This window comes from Misgurnus anguillicaudatus, chromosome 25 (assembly GCF_027580225.2).
Source record: "Misgurnus anguillicaudatus chromosome 25, ASM2758022v2, whole genome shotgun sequence".
NCBI lineage: Eukaryota > Metazoa > Chordata > Actinopteri > Cypriniformes > Cobitidae > Misgurnus > Misgurnus anguillicaudatus.
The window spans coordinates 5,929,568-5,955,000 of NC_073361.2; the positions used below are offsets into that span (position 1 = coordinate 5,929,568).

At 38.5% G+C, this 25,433-nt stretch overlaps 1 protein-coding gene across 1 annotated transcript in view; it reads left to right on the plus strand.

Moving 5' to 3' along the window:
* myo3a (myosin IIIA) overlaps nt 1–25,433 on the plus strand; it is a 97,613-nt gene that overhangs the window by 10,720 nt on the left and 61,460 nt on the right. The window contains 2 exon segments of the mRNA XM_055182262.2: nt 7,558–7,662; nt 7,765–7,864. Coding sequence (XP_055038237.2) covers nt 7,558–7,662; nt 7,765–7,864 — 205 coding nt within the window.

Genomic DNA, 25,433 nt, shown 5'->3' on the forward strand with positions numbered 1-25,433 from the left:
ATAGCAGTTAGCACAATTCATTGAATCTGATTAGACCATTAGCATCGATCTCATAAATGACCAAAGAATTTGGATATTTTTCCTATCGAAAACTTGACTCTTCTCATCATGTACTAAGAACAACAGAAAATTAAAAGTTGCACTTTTTAGGCCGATATTGCTTGAAACATACTCTCATTCCGGCGTAATATTCAAGTACTTTGCTGCCATATAAGCCGGCACAATGATATGACACAGCACCCGAAAATAGTCTCTAGCTATTGAAAGTTACCAAGCCGGGGACAATTTTTTTGACTTGATGCTAATGGTCTAATCAGATTCAATATATTGTGCTATGCTATGCTAAAAGTGGTACCACCAGACCCAGAGATCAGCTTAATGGATTCCAAAATGGTAAAACTTAAATGCTTAACTCTAGGAGAGCTGGAAAATGAGCCTATTTAAAAAAAATAGAGTGTTTCTTTAATAACAACAGAGTCATTTTAGAGTAGTTTATTTCTGAATAACAAGCAAAATAAACAAAAAAATTATAGCGTATCAAAAACTACATTTAGCTAATGTTATTAAGTTAATAAGTTTACTATAATGCAATGTTAACTACAGATCGGCTGCCAAGCCTCCTTTCACATCGCTGTGATCCTTGATTGCCGTCTCCCCTCATCTTTAAGAAACCAAAACATTTGTTATTTTCGACAAGGTATTTCTCCCAAAGTTCAGTTTAGCCACTAGTCAGACTATTAAACAAACAGAGACCGGAAGTTAAAGGAACAGTATGTAGGATTGTGGCCAAAACTGATATTGCAATCACAAAACTTGTGGCTAAAACTGGTACTGCAATCACACAACTAGTGGCCAATTCACAACATGACAACATATACATCTATTGAGGGCTGCAACTCCACTTTTTAAATGACAATATCCTGGTCGGACCACTGTTGTCAGTTATATAAGTATTTGAAATGAAAATGATTTCTTAATGTCTAGTGACATACAAGGGCTATTTTATGATTAATGCATATAAATTTCTTTCAATGCATGTGTATTCGATGAAAAGGTCTATATTAGCCTACATCTTGTAAAAATGGGCCCTTTAATATAATGTTCTTATGCGTTGTGAATCTTTAATAGCCAGTCAAAAAGCACAATGCCTCATAACATCTTAAAACCTAAAACAATTATAGACCCTTACTATATTCTATGTGGTACAGACAGTCACACTAATACATTTTGAATTACATCATTTATCTTGTAACTTAATTCATGTTGTTTACTTCGTTTTTTTGGTTGAGTCCTGGGTTACTTCAGTTGCTTGTTTACAGATTGGCTAAAGTCAATCAATTAGGAAAATCAGTCAATTTCCATAGTTATCTTTACTTACACTGGTCACACCTTTCACCTGTTTCAAGGAAAGCATTAAGCAAAATACTCAAGTTGCTCGGTGTAAGATAAATGTTTCACTCTCTCTGCTGCCTGTGTCACAGTGAAATCCAATAATGGCAGGTGATCTCAGACTCATGATGCTGTGATGTCATGAGGGAGGATAAGCTCATCCTAATGGCTCTTTATAATACACACATGAGCTTGGGATTTAAAAGAAGCTGTGAATGACAGAAGATCTGATGTCTTTGATTTCACAACTCTAAAGGGGATCGCACACCGGCCGCGTAGCTCAGCGCCGCGCCGTTCTAAAAAATGTAACACATTGTTTTCTATGAGTGTACGCACACCGGTGCTAACGTATATTTTACATTTTGAATTAGACGCTGTCTGACGAAGCTTGCGCTATTTAAAGTGCACTTCCGGTTTACAATAATTCCGAGTTCTCCTAGGCGCGACACGACGCGGCGCGGCGCTGAGCTGCGCGGCCGGTGTGCGATCCCCTTTAGAGTTACTCGAGTCATACATGAGAGGATCTGAGGACGGATGAACCCAATTGCAGACGATGTCAGGGAAAACAGAAAGGACTTTATTAATTGACATGAAACAAAAACCCACAAGGGGGTACACAACACGAAACAAGATATGCTGACAGAAACATTATATAGAAAAAACAAACAAGATAACGAGGGGAACAGGTGATGGGACAAAACCAATGATTACTAATAAGCAGGAGAACGAGGGGGCGGGGACAAGAGGCACATGACCCAATAATCAAGCCCATGAACCTCCACATAGAGTATGGGACTGCCAGAACCCTGCCATTATGACAGCTGGGTACACACCACAAGATATTTGGGGATGAATTTGGGCAGATTTTCCTCCTTACGACAATCCTAGGTAGAGTCCCGATCATCTTCGTGGTTGCACCGATAATCTTAACATATTTTCCTGTGGTGCGCGGTGCGTTAAGAGCGTCTGAATCTACTCAGAAGCACGTCAGGGCCGCACCAATCACAAATCATGAATATTCAATCGTAAATCCTGTTGTGTGGGGGAAGCCCCAAGAACAAACACACACACACGCTGTAGATTGTCACGTGAAACAAAAAAGATACCCAATTAGAAAGCAAGCAGATGAAAGCATAACAATTATATGGTGCAGCATGCACAGTCCAAAGTGAGATGGACATCAGAGATGTAAAACAGCAGTCTATTGTATTATTAAAACAGACATTTCTTTATGCCCGTTGTTTGCCATGTTTGTTTACTGTGAAGTAACGTATGGACGCGAGAAAGATTGCGAGATCTCTGCAAGATTTCCTGTGTTTTCAGCTGAGACTTCAGCGTTGTTTCAAGTTATATCCAAGTAATATAAATTCATATCATATGAAGTTACAATGCTCTAAAATGCACTGTACATGTAAGTCGGTTTGGATAAAAATGCCTGCCTATTAAATTCATGTAAATGTGAAGCTTTATACTGTTAATTTTTAGATCCTGGGGCTCTGAATATCTGAATACCAGTACGTGCAAGTAACATGCACATGTAAATAACTCAAAAGAGAAGTGTGTTTGACCTGTCCTTCATCCCAGAAGAGTTTTCTGGAGCTGTAAATAAACCCGGCCACTCCTTGCAGTTAACCTTATTAACTTGGTAGGCAAACATGAAGGCGTGTTACAATGCCAATGTCAACCTAAGGGGAAAACAATAATACACTTGAAAAAAGTCTTAAACTTGTGGGAATACAGCCCTAAACATATCTTGTTAATCAAGAATTTCACCTTCGCTGCTCAACCAATGACAAATGACCACTTACTATGACAAATGACCACTGAATCTTATCACTGAAAAGAATTTTAACAGCACATATCAATTAAATTCAATGCTTTTTGCTCTATTTACAAGGGGTTTAATATATAAGAGAAAATTACAATAACAAGGGGAAAAAACAGCATGTACTACAAATCAAATGCAAGAAGAGATCTTATAATGTTTTTTACTACTTAATAGTTTGTGACACCTTAAAGTTCACCCAAAAATGTATTTACTAGTTTAGGGTTAGGGTAAACTTTATTGTCCCAAAAGGAAATTTGTCTTGGGTACAACGACTGCATCACATAAACAGGGTTCCCACACCTTAGTTAACTTCAAATTCAAGGACCTTTCAAGGACTTTCCAGGTCCGATACCCTCAAATTCAAGTACTAAATGTGGAGACACATTTCATATGAGAGCAAGGTTACATCGTGTTACCTTTTAAGATACATTGTTACAGTTTGCGTTCGAGGGAACTTGCGCTGCGTCACTGCGGTGACACTTTGGAGACACCTCCAGAGATAAGTGCATCTGAATGTGTATATCAAATTCAACCAATGGTGAGGCTTAACGACAAAGACAGGGTGACGCGGGAGTCAGGAAGTATATCGTTATCTGAAATATTGCCAAAGATGGGATGCAGGAAGTATGGCAAGGGAGACCCAACGTCTCGTTCCCTTCCCAGGGAACAACAGTTACATACGTAACCCTAGACGTTTTCATGTGTCAAAAAATAATTTTGGTATGCATTAACATTCACATACAGAAGAAATAAACATTTAACAGTTTATTATTTTTATAAAGTCTAGAATTTTTATGATATTATCCTACACTACACAGAGAATAATATAGATTTTTTCCAGAAAATTTCTTGCATTAAATAGCATTCCAGGGACTTGAATTTTTTCCCCAGATTCACAAACTTTCAAGGATTTCAAGGACCTGTGAGAACCCTTCATAAAACACATATTTAAATAACAAATAACAGAAAATAACACAACAACACAAATAATAAAATAATAATAATGGGAAAAAAGTTTTTTCCCAATTTACCATCATTTGTGAGTCATAATAATAGGCTCTCCAATCCTATTTTTAGCCCTGCAGACATTCAAGCTTAATGCATAGTTGGGCAAATAGCCTAAAAACACCAAAGCACCCATCACCGTCTCTCGATGAGATGCGTCTTGGAAATAAAAGTAAATGTGTTTTAACATGTAAATGCTCTGTCGGCACATAAAGTGATGTGACTCATTGATGTTCCCTTTGAAGTGTTCTGTGTTCTGCTGAGAGGTGGGATCAAGCAGATTGTTATCAAAGGATTTGTCATTTTTTTGCATTAGTTATTTTAAGGCCAGTTTGCACTCAGTTTTCACCTCGTCGGTTTGGTGTGTTTATCTTGGACTGTAAGGTGTACAATTCGAAGATAATGGCGATATTGTGAATAAAAGACTGTCAATGCATTCATACAAACATTTTGTCCTATTACAACAGTAGAGGGTCCAAGACAGTCGTGCTTGCCTTCGGTCGATTTAAATGGCTCTAAATCCGAGGGTATTGTTGTTGCCTTGGCAACGTGTGAGGCAAATTTATATAATTTCAGAAGGGCTTGCCTGTGATAAAAGAACTATTTTCACCTTTGTGTCCTCTGAATACAGGCAAGCATTCAGTGTTGATCATCAACACAAAATCAACCCTCTGTTAGTTTTACAGGATACATTTGCTATAGAGCTCGAGAGACAAAATTACAGATTTTACAAAGCTGACTGTAGGGGAAATGTTTCTATTTTAAAACATCTTTAACATGAGCTTAAAATATTACAAACAGCTCCAGATTTTAAGGATAATGAAATTTATTTATATGAAAACAATAAGGTTGAATTTAGTTAATGCATTATTAGCTAACATAAACTAACAATAAACAATGTAGTTTCCAGCTTTTATTAATTTGTATTATTACACGACTCATTGGAATGCTTGATTCTGATTGGCCAGTCAGGACATATGCAAGTTTATGGTAACCTTGTAACCCGGATGCAGCAAATCATGTTGATGGGTACAGTTTAACATTACACAAAAATTAAATATAAATATGTCTTTTAATAGCATATCCGACATTTTATTTACAAATGATTAATCCAAATAGTGTGTTGTCTTGCGTCTTGTCTTATTTTAAAACCGAAAATAAACAGGTTTTCCATGTGCAAGGTCTGTATTCGGTAAAAAATAGCAAATCAAATATTTCAAATGAATATTTTATGTTCCTTACCTGACTTATGAGGCAAATAGCTGTGTGATAAGTGGGATAATGTATAGTCAGCCAGTTGTTATCGCGAAATAATTCACTGTAATAATTCAGATACAACAGTGTGATGCCTTTGAAAGGCACATCCGAATCCAATGTTTGGCTTACTTCCTGTCTCCTGAGATATCTTCATCGTCTTGTCCCACAATTCTATAAATGGGCGTGCGCAGGGAATGTGATTGGTGGTAGTGCCGGCTCGAGCCTCTTGGGGGCTCTAAGCAGAATTTGTTTGGGGGCCCCCTCCCACCATTTTTTTAATAAAAAAATAAAGAAATTACAAACATGTTATAAAAAGAACAAAGTTGCACATTAAGTAAGGGCTAAAATTAGCATTAGGTACAGAAATAAAATCAAATGAATCATAACACTGTCTTTATTGTATGAATTAAATATAATTATTATTTTTTAGAGCTACAGAAGTGATATTCTCTTTGTCTTGGATTGTTTGATTAAAATTAATGACACAGACTTAAGTAGGTTAATTGAGGTTACTGTCTCTTTAAGAGAAGCACAGACCTGGTTTCTGCCTAATCTATACATAAACCTAAGACATAAACAAATGTTTTTATTGGATAAAGTATTGTGTAGATCATTTTGTTTGTATGTGCCCTGTCAAGACAGAAAGGTTTTTGTTTGCTTGCTTTCTGAAACGCGTCTCTCCATGTGTGCACTACCGAGTGCACTTAAACACGAGCGCACACACAAAGGAGGATGAATTACAAACGGCACAGCATAAAAACGTTGCCTTGTTTTTCCGTGCTCAATCGTATTCATTCATTTATATTACTTGTTTAAGTTATTTAATTATTAAAAAAAAATATTGGGGGGCCCTGGTGGGCAGGGGGCCCCAAGCAGCCGCTTAGTTCGCTTATGCCTCAGGCTGGCCCTGATTGGTGGAGTGCAAAAAAATTAAAAAGTGTCCAAGAAAGTGGATGGAGCACAATTGCAGTTTAAACAAGGTTATATTTTTACTTTTCACACCTTTTGATTGCATTTTATTTATAGTTATCAAATATGAGATTAGTTATCACAAAGATGCTCTCTATTATTTCGAACAGAAACAGAACAGAAATCGACAGTCACATTAGACTTTGAGCATGCAAATATTTGTCTGAGGTTGCTGCGAAGAGTGGATGGGGAGTGATTTGTCAATGATCTTTGACTTCGTCCATTTGTGCTTTCGAATAGAGAGAAAGGTCATTCAGTGGCATACCCATTTTGTTCTGGTCTAAAGGTTTCACATGATTCAAATTCAAATGATTCAAATTTGAGTTCACTAGAATCTGAATTTTTCCATTTTTAAGTGCTATGATTGGGTCCCCCATGCTTCTATCAACCTAGAAAATGTAAAAAAGATCAACCCAGTAACATGAAAAAATAGGTCGTTGAAATTTGGCTCTCCTTATGATGTCATAAGGAGCTCTTATTATAATAATACCACCCCTTAATCTGCACTATCCAACCACAGCAGTGCCATTTAGTGCAGAGAAAAACACAATTGAGTTTTAATTGCAACAAACCACCATCATTGTGATCAGTGTTTGAATGTCATCAGCTCATTTGCATTTTAAAGGACACACCCAAACGGCACATTTTTGCACACACCTACAAAGTGTTAATTTAAACATGCTATAATAAATTATTTATATGGTATTTTGAGCTAAAACTTCACATGTGTGCTCTGGGGACATCAAAGGTTTATTTGACATCTTAAAAAAGCCTTGCACCATGGTCCCTTTAACGCAAACAAGCTTGCATGTGAATGGAAGTCAATGAAATGAAAAGTCTCTAGTGTGACCGGCCCTAGAAGGATTGTTCATTGTTAGTTCATGTTAGCTAATGCATTAACTATGTTAATAAATACTCAGTTGCAACATACAGGAATAAAATCAGTATCTTGAATAACACAGATCCAGACTGCGTATAAAGCAATTAACCAAAAATAAATTTGGGTCAACAAGTAATTTTACAAGTGTTACTCTTAAAGAGACTCCTAAGCTCTGTATATATGAAAATATGTTTATTTAATAAACATGCATGTTTTTCTGTATTTGCAGTTGTGCAATGGAGGGTCTGTAACAGATCTGGCTAAAGGTATGCTGAAGAGAGGAGATCGCATGGAGGAACCCATTATAGCATACATCCTACATGAGGCTCTCATGGTAAAACTTCAAAATCATAACAACATACAATGAAATGTTTCCTTTTAGCAAGCCATTTTATTGCTGCAGGGATGTTAATGTGTGCGCTCTGGTTTCTTAAAGGGTCTCCAGCATTTACACATCAATAAAACCATTCATCGAGACGTCAAAGGCAACAATATCCTACTCACCACAGGAGGAGGCATCAAGCTGGTCGACTTTGGTAGGAAATTGTCCTTTTTTGGCTTTGACAAAAGCCTTGTTGATTTAATGTCCGTGTTTATGTGCAAGTCCGAGACCGATAGCTTGAGCAACACCGTTTGTATGCGCGGGTCAAAGCCATTACATCAGTGCGTTTCAAGGCTAATTGAACAGCACTTATTTTTTTCTTATCAAAAGCAGAATGCATTTATGTAGGGTGATGATGGAGGCCTAACACACTTCCATTAAGCCTCTGTCTCCCATTATTAACACAAGGGCTGAGGGTATTGTGCTTTTAGTCACTGATGATTTGCTTTTAGCCTTTCTTAACCAAATGAAGCTATTAAACAGAGGCATGTTTAAATATGAGTAGGAATGGGAGTCATTCATCAAATCTATTAACCAAATTTTTATGTCATTTTGAGGAAGAATGGACTATGTCTGAACCAGTTCATTTTGCATTTCGGGCCTGTTTACGAAACAACATTTTCATCTGAAAAGCAGGAACGTTTTTATACATTTTGCCTGTTCATTTACACAGCGACAGCATTGCTTAAAACGAAGACTTCTTGTCTCTACAAAAATATGAATCTGGGGTAACTGTGATGTCAACCATTTAGTCACAGATGTCTATTATATCTCGGTGCTAGTTGGAGGCAAAACAAAAAGAAAATTGGCTACACAAGGAAGTTTTGTTGGGTGCCATAATCGATGGAGTGTAGGCTCCAATTTCTTATTGCATACCTAAAAACAACAACAACAATGACAGCTGTGGTTAAATGCAATGAAGTCAGAGGTGTATAATACTTAAGTATTTTAGTTACATTTTCCAAGCATCTATGCTTTATCAGAGTGTTTGTCTTAGGAAAAAAATGTACTAAGCATAAAATCATACTGTGTATTCATTATATATTGCATATTTAAATTGATTTAATGCCTAATTACATAAAAATTGTGTACTTTTACTTTCTTGAGTAAAAGTACGAATTTTTTTTACTTAAGTAAAAGTACAAAAAAAATCACTAGATGTTTAATGTACTTAAATATTAAATATAAACCAAAAACTTGAAACTATGAAATGTAGTGGAGTAAAAATTATGATAATATGTTTTGGAATGTTAATTTTCCAAAGAAAAACATGAATAAAATACGAATAATTGAAAATGTACTTTTATGTAGAAAGTAAAAATACTTAAGTTCTATACAACTCTGAATGAAGTGAGACAGAAACGATCATCAAAAATGCTCACGTTTGCACCACACACTACATATTAGTTCAACTTAAAGAAAAGATTGTCTTTTGTTGGTATAGTTTATGGTTTGGTTGAGTGTGGTGGAAAGTGACCTTACATAATCAGATAAAATTGTATTTTGTCTAGTCATTGTTTAAAAAAAACTAACCAAACTAAGTAAAGCGGTCATGAAAATCTTTCTGCCTTCAGGTAAACTCTGCCCGGAAAAACTTTTACTAACTGAAAAAGGTCTATTGGCATGCAGGGGTATAACCAAAACAACAGCGATGGCCTACAGGACTGTGTTTGTGCTGCTCAAAATACCAGTGGTTTAGTGCAGGGTATAGACGGTTTCATCGGACTCACGTGATACACGTCTGGATCCGAACCTTACTTCCAGTTTAGTTTTTTTAATGGTCTGACTAGTTGCTAAACTGATCTCTTGAACAAATGTCTCGTCGAAAATAACAAATGTTTTGGTTTCCTAGGTAATCTATGTGTTGTTGTTTTGCTTGTTATATAAATAAACTACGTTTAAAGTACTTTGTTGTTATTTATTAATTAGCGGAGTTTACCGGAAGTTACGTGCGGACCGCGACAGTTGCTTGTTTATGTTGTTACTGCTGAAACCGTCTATATGTAGGTATACAGAGTATATCCAGTTCTTTATTTGATGGCATGGGGTATACGGACTTCTACTTAAAAAAATGAGGGTATAAATTAAGAGTATACCCACTTCTTGTCATAGTTTGGCTTTTAGGCCCTGTTTACACGTACATGGCGAGACATTTCCCTTCGTTTGCGCCCTCTTTACACGATTCTTTCAAAAACCGAGTGGAGATTTGGAAAATCTTCGGTTACACGGTTGCATGTAAACTGAGACAAACGAATGTTTAGCCAGCCAACGTCACAGTATGTGCCAGAGCTCACACCTACACCAAAAGTGCGACCTTGTTCAAAAGAGGAACAGGAAGTGATTTGTTGCTGTTTTCAAAATTCTGATTGGCTTACAAGGTCTTGAGCTTCACGTTCCACAGGTACGTGTCAATGAACGCTTTTCTGAAAACTGACATGTGTGCATGATGTCATTTTTAAAACCGGAGAGGTTGAAATGTTCGTTTATGAAAATAGCCGCCTACGTGTAAACGTAGTCTCAGTTTCATCCTCATCATCATCACCTGTTGTTCATTTGGTTAATTATTGTCTTCACCTGTCTCTTGTTAGCCATCCTCATGTATTTAAACCCTGTGTTCTCCCATTGGTCTCTAGTGATGCAAAGTCCGATTCATTTTCGCGAACCGGCTCTTTTTGGACAGTTCGGCTCATTGAACCGGTTCAACCGGTTCCTGACGTCATCAAGAAATGACATTACTACGCATTTATTGTATCAATGAACATTCAAATAAAGTCGTTTGTGTCAACACATTAAAACATTTAAATAAAAAGTTGTTTTTGTGAAGGCATATAGCTGATTTATTGCCTTGCATTCACAAGTTAGTAATGTTTGTGGTCACAGTTTAAATCACGGATCATAAATAATAAATAAATAGTAAATGCCAGATATAACTGACCAGTTTTGACAAGCCTACAACTTGAATAAGATTCCTAAAAGACACTGATGCACAATTGCGGATGTAAGTATAAATAATAAATAAACTTGTGTGTTAAACTCATTGGTCTTCCTTAAACAACTACAATATGATTTGCATGCAAAATAAATCGTATCAAAACTAAAGCTTTCTAATAAAACCAGCATATCAAGAAACTAATAAAACAAAAAACTTCGCGAATCAGGCTCGTTCAAATCCTCGGTGATTCACACGCAGTGTCAGCAACTCATCCGTCAGAATCGTCGGCAATCCTCGCCTCGGCAATCATCGACAAACTTCGTTCGGTTCTTTATGAGTCCGACGTCCTATTTCGGCTGTGCGTCCTGCGTCATCAACCCGGAACCTATGCCCAAAACTAAAGTTCGATTCAGTTCGATTTGCGAACCGGCTCGACCGGTTACTTCCTGAGAACCGGCTCAAAAAAACGATTCCTTCAAGAACCTAACATCACTATTGGTCTCTGCCTGATCTCGTCTTGTGTTACTCTGTTAAGGTTGTAACCAAACAGGACTGGGTAGTATGACAGTATATGCACTTTTTTTGCAAATGTTGTCTTTTTTTTGTGGTGTGTCTTGTCCTGCAGAGTTTAATGCCAAACCTGCTTCTACGCCTCTAATAATGAAGACCTGATTAGCTAGTTTAGTTGTGTTTGACCAAGGTCGAAGCTAAACTCTGCAGAATGGGTTCTCCAGAAACAGAATTGAATTGTCCTAATTTGAAGGGTCTTTTTTAGCATCACAGAACAACCTGATCTCAGAAAGTTCCATGGTATAGTCACAGAATATTTTGTTCATTTTTCCGTGGCATTGTCACAGATCTCCGAAGTTTTCCGTGGCCGTACCACAGACTTTCTTTTCCTTGTCATTGTCACGGATTGGTTAATCAACAGCTTTTTCCTATTTTTAAACCATTGTCGCTTCAGTTTAGGGTTAGATTTGATGTTTGCGTTAGGATGTCACTTTAAGTATTCGTTTATACAATTTTTTTCTGATTTATCTTTTATGTTTCTACATTTTAAACATTTGTCGCCTGGCGTTAGGGTTAGAGTTGGGTTTGGGTAAGGATGTAATTTTATGTAAATCTAACCCTAAACCGAAAATTCGGAGATCCGTGGCAATGCCACAGAAAAATGAGCAAAAAATTATCTTCGTGAGATCAGGTTGCATTCATATACATGCATGCTTAATAAGCACTGTGAATATAATAGTCCGATTACAAACCTACAGACAGTTATTGTCATAGCTAATGTAGGGGTGCGCGGGGGAAAAACGAATGCAGGGTTAACACGGACCGTTTACATTGTTGCACAGGGTTGAGCGATTTGTTTTTGTTTTCATGCTGCCAAAAGATGGTCTCTCGCAAATTTAAGGAAAGGTATAATGTTTTTCAATAGAGTTTTTGATGAAAGAGACATGTTTTGGTGGAATGTAAGTAAATTTTTTCGATTTCAGAGAACCAAAGTTATGTCATCTTAATCAGTGTCTTGTTGACTAAAACATAGCATAATTTTGAAATATGTCTGCAGCTCTTAGCAACTTTTTCTGGTAGGCTTGAATATATTTTCACCCAGCGGGGTTAATTGTAACGCTGTGTTACAACTAACCCCTCAGCACTTACGATATGAAAACAGCTAATGTTAGCGTAATTCTTGCCATTGTTTTAATTAGGCTACACACAAATGATTGCTAGCTGCCAACAAAATGAATATTCCTGTCTTATCAAAAATTGTGTGTCAAAATGTATTTTTGTTCATATCTTTAATATTGATTGAATAATGTCACGTCAAAGATTGAAATCATAATGAAATGAATGGCTAAAATCAGACTTTGATTTTCATTATCTCAGAATTTGATTTTGAGACTTTATGGTTTTTGCAGACTGAATCACATATAAAAATGTTTTTTTTTTGTCATAATTGTGCTGGTTTTTCTACATTTTCTAAATTTTACATATTTAGGCATTTGTATCCATTTATAATTGAACTATGGTTAGATGATGGATGAATTGTGTAGATACCCGTCTATTAATATATAAACAATATCCACTTCAAGTATATAGACAAAAAAGTATTGAAATGTGTGAGATGTGCAGAAATGTGTGTTTTTTGTGTAAAATATAATGAATTAAACTCAAATATTTTTTCTGAATGATTGAGCCAAAACCAAGGTTGTGTGTTAGGTTGTGCCTCGCTCTTCCCTACATCTTGTTAAAAAAATGCAATAATGACTTACTCAGTAGATATTAAAGATATCAAGGTTATATTTTCATAGAATGTTCTTTACATTATGTTGGATGATTTACAATAAATTTGTAAATCACAAAAAATACTTTGACTAGGTTTTTACAGACTGGGTCACATCCTGTATACGACAATTTTATGTTCACAAACACATACTCATTACTTCATTATAACAGTGATCTGTCCACATCAGCAAAAAACTGCAGACTATCCAAAACCATTATTGCAACCGAAGCATTATTATAATTTTTTTTAAATATTTCCTAACCCTAAATTCAGTAAAACAAACCATTTGTGAATCCCATTATTTCATTGCTTCTGGCCGATGAGCTTTTCACTAAGGCTGTAAGTGGGACATTTTTAAGAACATCTCCCAAAATAGCTTAATGTGAGAGCTTATAAGCCTTTATAAACCTTGTTAATGCTTTTGGTTGAGAATCTAAGCCAGCCAGAAGCTTTTATGACGCTTCAGATGTTTCCAACACCCCCTTCACTATTAATTTCCCAGCCTAAAATCCACTTTAAATGTAATCTTTTCTTCTGTTGTTCTCTCTGCCACATTTAGGCCCTGAAAAAAGATAGTTACCCCCCTCCACCCACCAAATCCCCCTTCATGGAGGTATCAGCCCAGAACAGAGGCAAATGAAGCCCATAATTAGTCCACTGCATTCAAGGGGATGCAGTAGATAACGGGACATCATGCTCTTTTAGGGATGAATGGGGTGGAGTGTGGGGGCTGGGCATATGGAGAGAGAGGAGAGGTGCAGCAAACCCTGTGGAGAAAGAAATAGAAAGAGAGAGAGAGAGAGAGAGAGAGAGAGAGAGAGAGAGAGAGAGAGAGAGAGAGAGAGAGAAAACAAGTGATGAGTCATGCAAGAAACTCAAGATTGCTGTAACAAAGTTATTGTCAGCAGAAAAAGATCTCTGTCAGAGTTCTGACAAGGACAGAAAACTTTATAGTGACATCACAGTAATGTGTCCAATAGGATTCCAGCAGAATATAGACACCGGATTAATTCAATGTTTATTGTACAATGTTATTAACAGAAGACTTAAAGGCGGAGTCCACGGTGTTTGAAAAACGCTTTGGAAAAGGAGACGGGCCGACTACCAAAACACACTTATAGCCAATCAGCAGTAAGGAGCGTGTCTAACAGACATCCTTGCCGGGTTGCGTATGTGTGGGGCGGGTCTATCAACAGAAGGTCCAGATTCTATTGGGGTAGGGGCGTGTTTGTTTAGGTGATTTCAAATATCAACATTGGCTTTCAAACATCGTGGATTCCGCCTTTAATTATTCCCCAACTGTTGCTAATACAAACGTTTAATCCAGTAATCCACATGAAAATCTGTTTTTCCCAGCCTCTGATTTGTCTGATAGGTTGTTGTTTTATTTACGTTTATGCATTTGGCAGGTTTTATCCAAATTGACTTACAGTGTGTTACAAGGAACAGATTTTTATCAGTGTATTACCTGGGTTCAAAACCCATGAGTTTTTGCACTGCTAAAACTACTACTACTGAACTATACAGGAGCCTCAGTGCGTAATAAACACTGCCGTTACGATGTGAGATGCTGATAAAAGTGAGTCACATTACACATTTTTTATCATATGTTACAAATTTAAGCAACATTCTCTATAAAGCTATGCTTGCAAAATGTATATGCTTGCCAAATCAGCATCCGTTTAGTATTTTACTTATAAATATACAACAAGTAGACTACCTTTGTTCAATTCATATCTAAGGCGTATCAAAAACTACACTGAGCTAACGTAACTGTGTAAAATGAATGTATACAATTTTATTTTCTGCCAAACCTCCCTTTACATAGCAGTGATCCTTGATCGCTGTCTCCCTTCATCTTTAGGAAACTAAGGCTGTTTCTCAATTCCAAGAACGCAAAGAACGGACTTGCATTTTCGTGGAAATTGGTCTTGTCAGGTGATCTCGGAAGAACGAACGCAGAAGGTCATGAGAACACAGAACCCACTTGTGAGAATTGAGATGTATGGGTTCTTCCTGTTGGTCACCTGACCTCCGCCATTGTTTTGCCGCAATGATTTCTGGGGCGTAACACGATTTCAGTGCGCAAGTCTGCACTCGATGCATCCTCCATATCAAGAACACTTCCGGGTATTTTCATGCGTCCTCTGTACTTGCGTTCTTGAGAATTGAACTTCGACGGTTAATGATGAAGTAGAGCGATTGCTGTAGATTGCTGAAGAACGCATATTGAGAAACAGCCTAAAACATTTGTTGTTTCGACGAGGTGTTTGTTCCAGATTTCAGTGTAGCTACTAGCCAGACCATTATACAAACAGAGACCGGAAGTTAAGTTCCAGCCAGACGCGTAACTGTGACAACGCACGTGCATTCGATGAAACTGTCTATACTGAAGCAGAGATTTTGAAAAGTCTGAAAAAAGTGATATTAAATATATGTCCTTAGTTTGTCACACCACAAAAAAACAAAATATTAACCACACAGCCAAATGTGAATGATAAAAATGGCTAGTAAATTAAATAAGTTATCAAATTTTGGGAAAAATAAGCAGGACTCTCCGCTCTCAAAAGCTGGGGGCATGTCCGCTCTCTGTGCTGAAACCACACCCAGTCACGGGAAAGCTGCCCATCTCTCTTAACTTTCAAATACCGTTACAACTTGAAGGGATGCTCGCAATTGACCTATGGCTAAGCCATGCCCCTCCACTCACTCGGACAAACAATCAATTCGGTCACAGTAGAAGACATTTCACAGGAGGCAATTGATGACTTTTGGAGACAGAAAGACTCTTGAAGTGCCTTAACTATGCATTGGAGGGTTATATTAATAATTTTATTGTTGAGAAGGTCAAACAAAAGCTTCAGCTCCATGCAAAAATGTACAGGTCACAGTGTAAACACGAGAAACCGCATCTTATCGCCATCATGATCAAATTAAATATGGACGGGTGATTCTCACGAAAACTTGGTTGTAAAAATGTCAAGCATGAAAATGTAAAAATTGCTTAAATTTACTTTTTTTCCCACCAGACATTAGAAACAAAGTCTGAAGTATATGGGAACATTAATTTAAAAACTTTTACTTATCATTTAACACTTTTTGTAACATAATTTCAAAAATAAGTCCTAAAAAATCTCATTACCGCAACAGTCAGAAAACATCAACACTGTTAGAAAAGCTAATATCTTCTCACATTTTTAAAAATTGATTATTAATAGTCATGCACAGTAAATTGAAATTCTGAAATAATATTTATTTTAAATTTACCGTTTTTTTTATTTTGTTTTATTTAGCTCATATACCGCAACACCTTCCACAATTTACAACTATTTTTTTTATATATTTCGAAGAAACCTGACACATTTTCAAAATGACATGACAAACCTGAAAGAACATAATTTGGAGATTCTGCACATGCATTTAAAATCAAAGTATTATGCTTCTATTAATGAAATTAACATTTAATAAGCATCTGTTGCGGTAATGATACATAGGTTTCGGAAATGAGGTTAATTATTTCGGTAATGAGAATACGTATACTAGCCTGAGATTTTGTTAAAAACAAATTTTAAAGTTAAAAGTCTGATAATATTTACAGCATCATGCGTTCAAGTTCAAAACTGTTTTATTGTGTAGTCTTTGAAAAAAATATTAAAGAAAAAACATGAGAACAGGAAGGCTTATATTAATATTCCTTTGTGTCATATTTAAGTCCCCATTTATGCATTTAACATACTGAAATAAGATGGTCTTGATGACATATGCTGCCTACAAATGCGAGCTCTGAAGGCTGCAGCCATCGGATTGAGAAATGGCCAGCTAATGTCAGCTGGATATCACAAAACATTTGTGTAAATAAGATGAAAAATATTTCCTTGCTGGATATGATTTGGTCTTCTGACCTTTTACCATTCTGTATCTGTTTTGATTAGAGAGAGAGAGAGAGAGAGGGAGAGAGAGAGAGAGGCTGTATCCGAAAGTTTAGACAGCTGACTTGTTCCCTCACTGCCTTATGAGACAATGACTTTGGCTGCATAATGGCAGCTCCAAGAAATGCTTTAGGACAGACTTCATAGGCAGCAAAATTGAATTCAGGTTGAAATGTAAGCAGCCCTCTCTGTGTTCCGGGATGTCGCAAATCTGCTTGTGGTGCGGAGGTCTGATCGACCCACCCAATTCACACGAGCTCTGTGTGCTCTGCTTGGGGCTTCTCCACCCAAAGGCGGCAATTGTTGGCTCAGGGTGTCCCTTATTGTGAGGATCTCCCGATGAAGGTACTCAGGACCCGGCTCAACATCGCCCTTGGAGGTTTCTTACTGCAGTGTCCCACTGCCGGCAAAGAGCCGCTGGTGGTTGTCCTCCCCTCGCTCAACCGGTTCAGTTTGTCACAGAGAGCCTGTGTCCTGAACCGGGAGCCGCCAGGTCTGTTTCCTTTGGGTTTCCGGCGGAGGAAGATGAGATGTCTCTGACAGCGTTGGATGGAGACTGGGACCAGGCTCCACGTGGTGCATCAGACACACAGCCATCCTTCTACAAGGAACTGGTGCGCATTCTCTTCAAAGCCGTGAAGGACTTGGAGATTGAGTGGAGCACCCCACAAGAACCCCAGAGAAGCAAGCTTGACTTTTGTTTTCTTCACTCAGGCCACCCCGCTGATGCTCGGAGGAAAGTCACCAAAGCGTGGGCTACCCCTCCCCCCATTTTTTTTCTTAGGTAGGCTACCTGTGTATTCCCCCCATCAAGGACGATGTGGCTGCTCACCTTTGCCCCTTGTCCACTTCCTTGGATGGTGTGGCGCAGCTTTGAGGGTAGTGAAGCCTCATGAAAGCACACCTGTCCGAAAAAGCATACCCGCGCCGAGAGAGGCTCTGTCTGCATTGCACACTATGGCGGTCCTACAGATCTTTTAGGCGCAGGTGCTTAAGGCTCTGGATGAGGGCAGCATAGATCTAAATACCTTCAGGGATCTGAGAATGGTTACGGATTTCACGCTAAGGGCCACAAAGACCACTCATGGTGGCCATGCACAGTCACGCCTGTTTCACCATCCGGCCTGTTTGGTGACACGGTGGGCACAATCACGGAGCATTTCTCGGAAGCGGTGAAGAGCTCTAAGGCTATGAGCCACTTCCTACCTCACCACCCTGTGTCTCATGGACCAGAACCGGTGGTGCATCACAAGAGTCCCTGGCACAAATCCTCCAGTATATGATGCAAGAAACTGGGTCCTGGGGGACTGCCGTCCGGAACGAAGCCGCTCAAAAACAGAGCATTTTTCTCCTCAGTTGGTTTTGTGTTGCTCGCCCCAGGGCCCGTCCTCACATAAGCGTCTACAACACGCCCCCCCCCCACTCTCGAACACGACCCACATGCTGCGAAGACAGCAGAGGCGGAAAGGGTTAACGCACAGTCCTAATGAATTGCGCAGCAACCCGCTTTCTGTCACAGTGCCGGGCGCTTTTAGGCCATCCTCTCTGGTGTCTGTGACTCACGCACTGCGCAGAAAGGAGGTGCCGCCTTTAGTCTCCCTTTGTCCCTCGCCCCCAGGCAGCAATCTGACGCTGCAGACAGCGTGCGTTGTGCGGTCGCAGGTAGCTGAGATGCTGGCACGCATGGGATCCAACTTTGTGGATCTTGTGATCCAACTGATGTTGCAGCGCCTAGATGCGTGGCGTGCCATCGCTAGGTTGTTTTTGATACCTGAAAGTGGAAAGAAAGCATAACATTAACACTCTGGGGTCGACGGTGGCGCGGGCGCCGCAAAGTCTTTATTTTTCAATCACTCCGCAAAGAGAGTTAGATAACTCTGCTGATTTGGGTCATACAGATATGATTTATACATCATTTAAAACCTTAAAGTGTCTAGTTTTTTTCTGTCCACTCCCAATAAAAACAGAATGTTGTGCTTTTCACAAAATTAAGAAAATAAACATGATGCGTGTTTTGTTCTCTCTCCCTCAGTGAAGTCCTTTCAGAAACACGTCAGAAAAATTAACTGTAACTTAAGGAATACTTGTCATATCAACAAAAGATACATATCTACATAATGCTTGGAATGTCTGCTTTTGGAAGATGTAAGTGAAATCGAAAACAAATATTGTAATTCGTTGTTAACTGTGTTAGAAGAGGGAGATGTACCGTCTTTCTCGTGTTCCTGCATTATCTATAATGAGCCACGCCCCGCTCCATTGAAGAGAAGAGCAGAGATCATCCATATTCATTAGTCAACCCCAGTCAATGGAGACTCCGTCTCTGTAGCCATTCATTCAGTGGCAGTGCTGTGTTGAGTTTTAATCCAAGTGTTGGTGACATGACATCTACTTGTTTACTCAGACTGTAACTTAAGTTATCTCCAGACGCGAGTGTGTGTGCTTCATCAAACAGACGCGATCGACGTCCAAACGCACACACAAATACCTCATATTTGACGCGCTTTGTGGTATCATTATAAGATATGCGATTGTAAACATCACATCTACTTGTTTACTCGCGCCTAAAGTTATCTCCAAACAGACGCGAGTGCGTGTGCTTCGTCAGTGACGCGATGTCCAAACGCACACACAAACACGATGCCTCATATTTGACGCGCTTTGTGGTATTCTTATAAAAGGTGCCATTGCAAACATCACATCTACTTGTTTACTCGCGCATAAAGTTATCTCCAAAAAGACGCGAGTGTGTGCTTCGTCAGTGTGATGGGATCGAGGTCCAAACGCACACACAAATACCTCATATTTGACGCGCTTTGTGGTATCATTATAAGATATGCGATTGTAAACATTAGAGCCCGACCGATTTATCGTTTTGCCGATTTTATCGGCCGATATGAGCATGTCGCAGATATATCTGTATCGGCGTATAAGCCCCAGATATGAAGCCGATATGAACGTTCCTTACAGAACACATTAAATGCTTTTGAAAGATGTAAGTACTTGTTTGTCCAGCAGAGTGCGCCCTATTGGTTGCTAATGGCGACTCAGGTCACTCACTGTAGTGACATCAGCCAATCCCCCACCCCCTTCACTTCAGTCAGTCTCTCAGTTCAGGTGGCGGCCGCGGCAGTCACGCGGTTTCTTCAAAACATTTTTCACCTGGTATTAAGACGCGCTTTGGTCGATTGGATTATGAGTGGACGAGAGAGACACATTCCTGTTTACATTTGGTGGTTTTAATCAGTCTTTTTTGTCCACTTGCGAGTTGTTTCAAACGCAAGCGGAAGAAATGACGCGAGGCGGAGAAAGGACGCGCTTAAACTGATGCGCAGTCTGTGGGAGTACAGCTGCTTATGCTGTTACATGCTCATTTCAAAGCAATTGATTAAATAAGCTCGCGCAACTTTACACCCTTTCTTAAATAAAAGAGGCGGAAAGCAGACGCTTTAGTTTTATAAAAGTTTAAAGTCCCGGCAGAACACTGTGGGTTCGTGTTATAAAAAAGTTGTGCAGTACATTAAACATTAGCCTACATCAGTATGTTGTCAGTAATTCAAGCATTGTCGTCTTAACGGTAAGTTTTTAATTAATTTGTGAAGTCTATAACTTACTCTAAAGCTAAGCCCAATATAACAATGACTTTATAAGTTTCCATTTTTTAAAATAAGCCCAATATAACATTATTCTCGTTAAAACTGACAATGGTTTAAGTTATATGTATTTTGTTTTGTTTGTGTTTTAAAGTTATTTATAATAAGTCAAATTTACTGTTTTGTGCACTTATATCAGAATCATTTTGGATAATAAAGTTTATTGTTAACTTGTAAAACACACCTGCCTATATTACATATCCTTGTCACGTCATTTTAAGTGTTTAATCACCACATTTGTGGTGTGATCATAGAGTGATCATTGCAAAAAGTATTTATATATAGTATATTCTGTTAATGTATATAGTGTATTCTATGTACAGTACTGTAGTAGTATAATATACTGTAGTATATGTGTACTGTACTATAATATGCACATAATGAATATCGGCCGATATATCGTTATCGGTCTTTTTTTACTCTCTAATATCTGTATCGGCATCGGCCCCAAAAAATGCATATCGGTCGGGCTCTAGTAAACATCACATCTACTTGTTTACTCGCGCCTAAAGTTATCTCCAAACAGACGCGAGTGCGTGTGCTTCAGTGACGCGATGTCCAAACGCACACACAAACACGATGCCTCATATTTGACGCGCTTTGTGGTATTCTTATAAAAGGTGCCATTGCAAACATCACATCTACTTGTTTACTCGCGCATAAAGTTATCTCCTAAAAGACGCGAGTGTGTGCTTCGTCAGTGTGACGGGATCGAGGTCCAAACGCACACAAAAACACAAGATGCCTCATATTTGACGCGCTTTGTGGTAAAATTATAAAGTATGCTCTCTCGCCTGTAAATCTCCAGGCGCTTATGTTTTCTTTGTGCTTCCGTCAGACGCGGTTGACGGCCAAACGCACACACAAACACACAATGCCTCATATTTGACGCACTTTTGTATTAAGACGGATCTAAACACATCTAAAACCCTGTTTGTTCGCGTATATCTCTACACGATAAGTTTATTTAACGCAGGATCACGCATGGGAAGGCATTTCTTTTGTGTTGCTTTCACAAACAAACACGTAACAAGGCGTCGTCTTACTGCCTAAAGGCTCATTAGCCTATGCAGCTCATTATGCAAGTGTTTTGTTCTTCAGCTGTCAATCACAGATTATTCAAGAGCTTCCAGCCTCCTTGCATATTGCCTTCCTAACCAAAAAGTGACTTTGAAATTGTAAATCAATATTATTGTCTTATGTAAATGAGTAAGCAGAATGATTTTCACATCATTTTAAAGAAAAAACTCTAGACTACTAGATCATGTATTGAAAAGTCTTGGGAAAACATGTTTAGTATGAGTTTTTTTGACTTATATCAGTCACTTAAAAATTTAGCTTTTTCAAAAACCACGCATAAACATTTTTCTCTCAAAAATACAAACATGTACATACATGTTGATCATATAATATAGTAGCCCAGTTTGTGCTGAACACAGTGTTATAAGACTTTTGCCATTATTATGTTTTTAAGCAACTGAAAAAAGCACAAATGTCAGTGCATGTCAAAACTTCTCCAGGGCCCTAAAAACCCCTTAGACCCCAGAGGGTTAAATTAGCATGTCTCACAACATGGGAGAAAAAAATGAATGTACACATCATCATATAGTATAGACTTGTTGCGTTGTGTTGTGTGTTTGTCATGTACATTTCCTAACACTGTAGTGTGTTTTTTGCTAATTACACCTGCTAGTAATATCTCCAAACCTAACCTCTCTCTCTCCTTCCTTCTGTACTCCTCTAGCCATTCTGGGTTGCTGTTAAGTTTCTCCCTGAACTTTGTCAACCTGGCCTTTGCTAAAGCTTTTTTCTCACTTGCTGACTGTCTACAATGAAGCATCATAAAGCAAAATATCAACAGTTATTACATTTTAAATTTATATTAAATTCATAAGAGATATTTAAATGTAATAAACAATATGCTTAAATTCTCATTTCCGAAACAGAAGTTCTCTTTACCGCAACTGCTATTAAATAATTGCGGTATATGAGAATGGTGTTGCGGAGGATGAGGTACCCCAGTATGTTTTGCTAAAAATAGAGAAGCCACGTAGGCTTTGCTCATTTTTTATTCAGTGCATATAATTAGACTTTAATAAAGAACATTTTCATAAAAAATTGTAAATAAAACAATTTTCGAAATGTAGAAAACTACCTGTTTCGGTAATGATAATCAAAATGTCGTGTAAGCATTCTGACAAGAGAATATTTCAAATTTAACTGGAAAGATATAAAGAGATGATCTTACCTGGTAGCCATCTTGAAGTAACTGGTCCATCTGCTTGGTCACTCAAAATCAAACTTTATTAAAATGCTGTATGTGTGCTTAAACTGTTCTCAAAAAGTGTTGCGGAGGATGAGAACATCAGGCATGGACACATCAATTTCCTAATTTTTCTTCAATATTATTATACATGAATATTCAGTAAATTATTTTTCTGTCATCTAAAGTAGTCTAGCAAAATATCCATTTATTTTTTTTCTAAATATTTTTGTTTTAATATGTTTAAATTACAGCATAACACATGTTCAAACACAGCCGGACGCATTGCGGTAATGAGAATTTCAGCAAAAAATGAGATAAAATTGACAAATTATAAATTTTTATGTTGAAATCACACATTGTGCAAGGTAGAACACAGTATTGTGTTAATTCTGATGCTTTTTAATATTACTATATTACACATTTTATAGCTAAAATCATTAGTGCCGTGGTGTTTCAATGGTTTCGTGAGAATCACCCGTACAGGTCTAAGTCTTTTTACCATCTTTACCAGGAGTACCTCTCCTTTAGTTTGGTGCTACAGTATTTACACGAATCATTCAGCACAACATTGCTATTACAAATAACATTTGTTATCTCGGTTATATACAGATACGTTAATGAAGCTGACATGATGTACAACGCAGTTAGAAGCTAACGTTAATGTTTTCTAATGTTAGGCTAATGTTACGTGAGAGATGTTAAAGATAACGTTCAAATATGTTGTTGACTTAGCTTAGAACAGATGTGATTGTGGTCTCGTATAACTTAATCTAAAGCAGACACTTAAGGCTATCTCAGTTGAAATGTGGCTTGGGAAATGTTAAAAAATACTAATATTGGTAAAGGTGGACAAAATGTTAAGGAGAGAACTACATCAAGTCTTAAAGCCCTCTGTTTTCTGGACTGACAGCCAAACCGTACTTAAGTACATTAAAAGTGACACTGTAAGATTTAAGACGTATGTAGCAAACAGGGTCTCACTGATTTGGGACGAATCTGAGCTGGCTCAGTGGAGATACATAAGAAGCAAGGACAATCCAGCTGATGATTTATCAAGAGGATTGAGTGCAGGCAAATCCATGGAGCAGAAGATGTGCATGCATGCCCCAGAGTTCCTATGGACACCTGAGGAAAGTTGGCCAGTGGTGGAGGTATTGGGCTTAGTGTTACAGGATGATACAGAGATCAAGAAAAGCACTACTTTGTTTACAACAGTGGCGAACACTGAAAAGCCCACAGACCAGCTTATTTCATACTTTACAGATTGGATGAAGCTACTTAAAGCAGTGGCATGGTACCTCAAGCTGAAAAATACCTTGTTTCCGAGAGTCAAAAAACAAAATAACTTTCTCTTGTATCAAGTCACTACCCACTCCCACAGCCTAAAGGTGAGCCCAAAACTTGACGTTTTCAGGACCAAACCCGGTGGACAGCCCCTCACAGTGTAAGATCTCTCACAGACAGAAAGATCAGTTATCTCTTATGTTCAGAGATAAGCATTCGCAGCTGAAATTACGACACTGCAAATGACCCCACCTCAAGTGAAAAGGAGCAGCAGGATTTGTAGGCTCGATCCTGTGCTAAATGAAGGCATCTTAAGAGTAGGTGGCCGGCTGCATAAAGCTGCCATGCCTGATTAAACTAAACACCCCTGTATCTTGCCCAAGGAATCACACATTTCAATTCTTCTTTCAAGACACATTCATGAACGCTGTGGTCACAGTGGTAGGAACCACATGCTTCAGAGCTCCATAAAAAATATTGGATTAGTAAGGCCAACTCCTTAGCAAGAAGGGTGCTCTCAAGATGGGTAATGTGTTGACGTGTGAGGGGCAAAGCATGTGATCAGAAAATGGCAGATTTCCCACTAGAAAGAATCTTACCTGACCTCCCTCCCTTTACCAATGTTGGATTGGACTACTTTGGCCCAATTGAAGTGAAGCGAGGAAGAAGCACCATCAAGAGCTATGGAGTTCTATTTACATGTAGGTCGAGCAGAGCTGTTCATTTGGAAGTAGCTTTTTCATTAAACACTGATTCATGCATTCATGCTTTGAGAAGATTTGTTTGAAGAAGGGGGCAGGTTAAGCACATCAGATCTGACAATGGAACGAACCTGGTGGGTGCTCAGGTGGAGCTCAAGAAGGCTCTGATGTCACTGAATGAGATAAAGATTCAGGATGCCCTGCTTCCTGATGGAATCGAGTGGAGTTTCAACCCACCAGCCACATCACATCATGATGGGGTCTGGAAAAGACTTATAAGATCTGTTCGTCACATGCTGAACTCCACACTCCATCAACAGTCCATCGATGATGTAGGTCTTCAAACTCTATTCTGTGAGGTAGAGGCTATCTTAAACAACCAACCTCTCTCAACAGTGTCCTCAGACCCATACGACATAGAGCCGCTGACCCCAAACCACATCCTCCTGCTGAAAACCCAGCCCATTCTGCCTTCTGGAACCTTCCTGAAATCAGACCTTTATACCAGACACCGCTGGAAACAGGTCCAGAACATGGCGGATCTCTTCTGGCATAGGTGGGCCAAAGAATACCTTCTTCTACTCCAGGAAAGGCAAAAATGGACTGCACTGAAGAAGAACCAGAATGTTGGAGATCTTGTCCTGGTAGTTGACCCCATTCTCCTAGAGGAT